A 6989-nucleotide genomic window follows, 5' to 3' on the forward strand; every position below is an offset into this window, starting at 1 on the left:
CTCAAAATCAAGCTTGAGTCGACCACTCAAACCGGAGTATCCTTGATGGAGAGAGGAACGAGTTATGGTTAGGCCGGCCCGGCCGAAGCCGATTTGGCAGAAGCCCTGAAAAGTGTGGAAGCTGCCGAGGCTTACTCCACGGTTGTAGTAGAGTATGAACGGTGGAAGTCTCGGAGGATCACCCTCGAGGAAGCCGAGCATGGCTTTACTGATCTCCCGGCCCTCATTCTTGAAGCTAGAAGGACCGAGGACGAAGCCAAAAAAGCTCTTGATTCCGACTCCGAAGACTCTGAGCGGACAGAGTCCGAACATTCTGGTTCCAGCCATACCGGATAGGCCGGGGCTTGTATTATCCTTTGTTTTTCTTTTTGCCTTTTATTTTTTGAACTTTTCCCAGATTTCAAGTGTAAAAGATTTGCATATATGAAAAGCGTATCTTTTCTGTTGACTATTCTTTTGCTTGAATGTTTGTTATGATTCTTGTCCAAACTGCCGGTCCTTTCCGAGGATAAGCGGACATCGGAGTCACTTTCGGACTGTTCGTTATACATTGGTTTTTAATTCCATCCGGTGTGTTTTATCCGGGAGTTGGATAAAGTGGTTTGCCCGCGGGACTTATTTATGCTTTGTGAATTCAGACGTCTCCGAATCACGTTAGGCATTTTTAGGGCCGATATTTTGGCTATTCATTTATCTTTGATTAGGTTCGGGCACATCCGAATCTCTCGCTTTAACCAATTTCTGGTGTAGCAGTCCCCATTCGGGGGCGTTAAGATTTTGGCTCGGTTTGCTATGACCTTGTTGCCTTGGTCGTATTTCGACTGTAATGCCCGGTGTCGGGCATACGTATAAAACGGTGCCCGATTTTCGGGGCAATGTGCTTTACTAGGAAGACGTATCCGAAATGTAATAATTTGATTTTTCAATGAACTCCAAGTATTTGTACATCATATGAGGACTTTATCCGTTTCCTTCTGTTTTTTGCCGTAGCAAATTCTAAGTGGACACGATTCGCTCTGATCATTTGGTCCTTACATCAAAATCTAATACAGAAGGTCCGGCATTGGTTCTGCCATAGCAAATATTAATGGGACACGATTCGTTTTTGATCGTTTGGTCCTTACATCGGAATCTAATACCGGAGGTCCGGTTCATGAGGTCCCAGCGGTGTTCGTTGTTGAACTTCTTCCGTTTCCAACTAATCGGAGTAAATCGAGATGTGGGTACCGTAGCCCCCTAGTGCTTATTCGAACTGTAAAGTCGGGTAAGCACTATCAAGCCCCCACTCGTAGGGTGTTGCCCCGAGTATCCGGGTATTTATCCTCGTTCCCCTCTTGTAACACGTTGTACTTGTTGCCTCATTAAAAACCTTGTCGGAAAACCCATTCGGGACAAAACCGGACTAAGGAAAAGAGTGCAACACGTGTTTTCAGACCTAGCAGCTAACTATATCGGGCACTCGGTTCCCTGCAAAAAGAAAAGGTTAGTAAATAAACAAGAGTCCATACCTTAACAGTAGTATCTTTTCAAATGAGCCACATTCCAGTTATTGCGCAACCGTTGCCCGTCCATGGATTCCAGCTGATAGGACCCTTTGCCCGTTATCTCGGTTACCTTGTACGGCCCTTCCCAGTTCGGGCCCAGTTTTCCCTCGTTGGGATTCTTGGTGTTCAAGGTAACTTTTCGAAGCACCAAGTCCCCAATTTGGAAATGTCAAAAATTAGCTCTCCGGTTATAGTACCTTTCCATCCTCTGTTTCTGGGCTGCAATACGGACTAGCGCGTTTTCGCGTAGCTCATCCGTGAGATCGAGTTTTATGGCCATGGCCTCCTCGTTTGATCCCTCGGTGGTGTAACTGAATCGGAGACTGGGCTCACCGACTTCTACAGGAATGAGGGCTTCGGTCCCGTAGACCAACGAGAAGGGTGTTTCCCCGTACTTGATTTTGATGTGGTTCTGTAAGCCCACAGCACCTCCGGTAATATTTCCCTCCAGTGATGCTTTGATGTTTCAAGTCTCTTCCTCAGATTCTGAATTATTGTTTTGTTCGTAGATTCCGCTTGTCCGTTTGCACACGGGTGATACGGAGTTGACACAATTTTCTTGATCTTCAATCCTTCGAGGAAATCATTGACTTTGCCACCAACGAACTGGGGGCCGTTGTCACAAGTAATTTCGGCCGGAATGCCGAACCGGCAAATAATGTGGTCCCATATGAAGTCAATAACTTCCTTTTCTCTTATTTTTTCGAAGGCCTGCGCTTCCACCCATTTTGAGAAATAGTCAGTCATAAACAAAATAAAACGGGCCTTACCTGGTGCCCATGGTAACGGACCAACAATGTCCATTCCCCATTTCATGAAGGGCCAGGGTGATATCACCGAGTGCAGTAGCTCCCCGGGCTGGTGAATCATCGGGGCATGTCTTTGACACCCGTCACACTTTCGGACAAAATTCTTCGAATCTTCCTCCATCCGGTTCCAGTAATAACCGGCTCTGATGATTTTTCGGACTAAGGCTTCAGCACCGGAGTGATTGCCGCAAGTCCCCTCGTGTACTTCTCTCATCACGTACTCGGTTTCACCGGGACCTAAACATTTGGCCAAAGGACCGAAGAAAGACCGTCGATATAACTGGCCATCCACCAGGCAGAACCGTGCTGCTTTTGCCCTTAGTGACCGTGATTCTTTTGGGTCATTGGGGAGCTTTCCATCTTGCAAATAGTCGATGTATTTGTTGCGCCAATCCCAAGTTAAACCCATCGTGTTTATTTCAGCATGCCCGTTCTCTATTGCCGAATTCATCAAGTGCACCACAGTCCCGGAGTTAATTTCTTCCCCTTCGACCGAAGACCCCAAACTGGCCAATGCATCGGCCTCGCCGTTTCGCTCTCTCGCATACGCACATGCTGCACGGTCCATTCTTTAAACCGGTGAAGTATGACCTGGATCTTTTCCAGATACCTTTGCATCCGTTCGTCCTTGACTTCGAAGACGCCATTCACCTGGTTAACAACCAGGAGAGAATCGCATTTTGCTTCGATTACTTCGGCCCCCATGCTCCGAGCTAATTCCAGTCCTGCAATCATAGCCTCATACTCGGCTTCATTGTTAGTTAATTTAACTGTTCTAATGGATTGTCGGATCGCATCTCCGGCGGGGGTTTTAAGGACGATTCCAAGCCCGGAACCTCTAAGGTTCGAGGCTCCGTCCGTGTGTAATGACCAAATACCCGACCCTTTCCCCGAGGTTAGTAGGAGTTCCTTCTCAACCTCGGGGACCATGGTCAGGGTGAAGTCCGCCACAAAGTCGGCTAAGATTTGGGACTTGATGGCCGTCCGAGGCTTATATTCAATGTCATATCCGCTTATCTCTACAGCCCATTTAGTTAGTCTACCCGATAGTTCCGGTTTATGCAAGATGTTCTTTAATGGATAAGTAGTGACCACACATATCGGGTGGCATTGAAAGTAAGGCTTGAGCTTTCTAGAAGCGCTTACCAGTGCTAATGCCAACTTTTCAAGGTGGGGATAACGGGTTTCCGCATCCCCCAAAGTTCTACTCACATAATAAATGGGAAATTGCGTACCTGACTCTTCTCGGACCAAAACTCCACTTACCGCTACCTCGGACACGGCAAGGTAGAGAAAAAGCTGCTCGTCCACTTTCGGTGTATGCAACAAAGGTGGGCTGGACAAGTACTCTTTTAATTCTTGTAAGGCTCTTTGGCACTCCGGTGTCCAAGTGAAGTCGTTCTTCTTCCTCAGTAAGGAGAAGAAACTGTGACTCTTGTCTAAAGACCTTGATATGAACCGGCTCAGTGCCGCTATCCTCCCGGTAAGCCTCTGCACTCCTTTGACGTTATTTACCACCTCGATATCCTCGATTGCTTTGATCTTGTCCGGGTTAATCTCGATTCCCCGATTTGACACCATGAAACCGAGGAACTTGCCCGACCGGACACCGAAAGCACACTTCTCCGGATTGAGTTTCATGTTATATCTTCGGAGCACGTCAAAGGTTTCCTGCAAATGTTTTAAATGGTCCTCTGTTTCCAGGGACTTAACAACCATGTCATCAATATAAACTTCCATTGTTTTTCCTATTTGTTCTTCGAACATTCCGTTAACTAGGCGTTGGTAGGTTGCCCCGGCATTTTTTAATCCGAAAGGCATGACATTGTAGCAATAAGTCCCGTATCGGGTAATGAAAGATGTTTTCTCTTGATCCTCCGGGTGCATCCGAATTTGGTTATACCCGGAGTAAGCATCGAGAAAACTTAACATCTCATGCCCGGCCGTCGCATCGATCATTCTATCGATGTGGGGCATTGGAAATGAATCCTTCGGGCATGCTTTGTTTAGGTCCTTATAATCAACGCACATTCGAAATTTATTACCTTTTTTCGGCACCACCACTACGTTAGCCAATCAATCCGGGTATTTTACTTCCCGAATAGAGCCTATTTTTAAAAGCTTTGTTACCCCATCCTTCACGAAGGCATGCTTTGATTCTGCCATAGGCCTCCGTTTCTGCTTCATCGGGGGAAATTTCCCGTCGAGGCTGAGCTTATGAGTTGTCATTTCTGGTGGCACACCTGTCATATCTATATGCGACCATGCAAAATAATCGACATTAGCTTGAAGAAATTTAATTAGCTTGTTCCTGAGCTCCGAGGTTAACCCCGTGCCCAGGTATACCTTTCTATCCGGTAGATATTCAAACAAGATGACTTGCTCCAACTCCTCCACTGTAGATTTTGTCGCATCCGACTCATCCGGCAAGACGAATGATCTAGGTATGTTGAAGTCGTCCTCTTCGTGCCCCGGGTCTAATCTCTTTTGCTCCATTGCTAGACCCGTGAACGGTAATTGCTATTTGGAATCCTTGTCCCCGACTGATTCTTCCTTTTGATCCGGCCTTTTGAGTAGGGGTGATGATTCTTCGACCGCGAACATCTCTCTTGCTGCAAGTTGTTCTCCCCGGATGGTTTTTACCCCCTCCGGTGTCGGGAATTTCAGCAGCTGATGTAACGTTGATGACACAACTCTCATGCTATGTATCCACAGGCTACCCAGCAATGCGTTGTATTTCATATCCCCTTCGATTACATAGAACACCGTCTGCTGGATGGTGCCGTCAATGTTGACCGGCAAGGAAATCTCACCCTTCGTGGTTTCGCTCGCCATATTGAACCCACTGAGCACCCGGGCTACCGGTACGATCTGGTCGAGTAGTCTTAACTGTTCAACCACTCTCCACCGGATGATGTTGGCCGAGCTACCTGGGTCAATTAAAATACGTTTAATTTGTGATTTAAAAACGAGAATAGAAATTACCAACGCATCGTTGTGCGGTTGTATAATGCCTTCTGCATCCTCGTTGCTGAAAGTGATGGAACCCTCGGGTATGTAATCCCGGCTACGCTTTTCACGAACAATGGAAACCTTGGCGCGCTTCATTACCGGCCCTCTAGGAGCATCTGTACCCCCGATTATCATGTTGATTATATGCTGAGGCTCTACCGGTTCAATCCGTTTGTTCGACTCCCTTTCCTTGTAATGGGTTTTGGCCCGCTCACTCAGGAATTCACGAAGGTGCCCATTTTTCAGTAAACGAGCCACCTCTTCTCTTAATTGGCGACAGTCTTCAGTTCTGTGACCATGAGTTCCATGGTATTCACATATCATGTTCGGGTCCCGTTGGCCGGGATCCGACCTCAATGGTCTCGGCCACCTTGCTTCTGGAATGCGACCTATGGCCGAGACAAGGTCCGAGGTGTTGACACTAAAGTTATACTCTGATATCCTTGGTGGATCCCTGTTAGTTGCCGAGCTTCCGGCATCACTTCTAAACGACAACCCTCGGCTATTCGATGGACGCTCGGTTCTTCTATCTCCTCTGCTGGAGAATTGACCGGGACCAGACCTCGACTTCTTCGGTCTGAAGCTCGTTTTCTCCGATTGAGAATACGGCCGGTATCTTTCCTTCGATAGCCGTATCTCCGGGTCATAATTTTTTCTAGACCTCTCAGATCCTTTACTTAAGTTTACCGGACCCGGAGAAAGTTCGAGCTGGTCATCCTCCACCCGAATCTTGGACTCGTATCTGTTGTGCACGTCTGCCCAGGTCACAGCCTCGTATTCCAGTAAATTTTCCTTTAGTTTGAACGAGGCCGTCGAACTTCGGGGGTTAAGCCCTTTGGTAAATGCTTGTGCGGCCCATTCTTCTGGAACCGGAGGGAGTTCCATCCGTTCCCTTTGGAAACGATTGACGAACTCCCGTAGTAACTCGTCATCCCTTTGGGCTATCCGGAAAATATCCGCCTTACGGGCCTGGACCTTTTTGGCACCAACATGAGCTTTTATGAACGCATCCGCGAGCATTTCGAAAGAAGTGATTGAATGTTCGGGCAGATGGTCATACCAAGTCAATGCTCCTTTTGACAGCGTTTCCCCGAACTTTTTCAACAACACGGATTCAATTTCGTCTTCTTCGACATCGTTGCCCTTTATGGCATAGGTGTACGAGGTCACGTGTTCCTGAGGATCCGTTGTGCCATCATATTTCTGGATGTCCGGCATTTTGAACCTCTTCGGGATCAACTTAGGAGCCGCGCTCGGAGGAAAAGGCCTCTGAATGTACCTCTTCGAATCCGGTCCCTTCGTAATGGGCGGAGCCCCCGGATCCGGTCCACCCGAGAGTTATAGGTCTCCACCTTTTTCTCGGTTGAGTCTACCCGCTTTGCCAATGTTTCGAGCATCCTCAATACCTTGGTGGACGAGCCAGCTCCGGAACCATTGCTCTCGACCATTCGAACTTCTTCTCTCCGGGGTTCGGCAACACCCTTATTCTTCTTCGGAGTCGTTTCATCCTTCTTGCTCGAACTGGGCTATTGCTACTCCTTGTTCGGCAATAGCTGCTCTTTGTTCTTGCGCAACATTTCAAAAATAAGACGTAAGTTAATATCATCCGGGATATTTGGCACTT

At 47.6% G+C, this 6989-nt stretch overlaps 1 protein-coding gene across 1 annotated transcript; it reads right to left on the reverse strand.

Moving 5' to 3' along the window:
• Positions 1-2924: 2924 nt before the first annotated feature.
• Positions 2925-6583, reverse strand: LOC132066508 (uncharacterized). The gene is made up of 2 exons (XM_059459811.1): positions 5284-6583; positions 2925-3004 (listed from the first exon to the last, which is right to left on the reverse strand). The coding sequence occupies exons 1-2, from the start codon at positions 6581-6583 to the stop codon at positions 2925-2927; spliced, it is 1380 nt and encodes a 459-aa protein (XP_059315794.1).
• Positions 6584-6989: the final 406 nt, after the last annotated feature.

Source organism: Lycium ferocissimum, chromosome 8 (assembly GCF_029784015.1).
Source record: "Lycium ferocissimum isolate CSIRO_LF1 chromosome 8, AGI_CSIRO_Lferr_CH_V1, whole genome shotgun sequence".
Lineage (NCBI taxonomy): Eukaryota > Viridiplantae > Streptophyta > Magnoliopsida > Solanales > Solanaceae > Lycium > Lycium ferocissimum.

What these genes read in the sequence shown, in the direction of transcription:
- LOC132066508 (XM_059459811.1), bottom strand. Translation starts at nt 6,583, where the DNA reads ATGCCGGACATCCAGAAATATGATGGCACAACGGATCCTCAGGAACAC. An exon ending in ACGTATTTTAATTGACCCAG is followed by an intron (nt 3,005 to 5,283) that starts GTAGCTCGGCCA and finishes GTTGTTAACCAG; the next exon opens with GTGAATGGCGTCTTCGAAGT.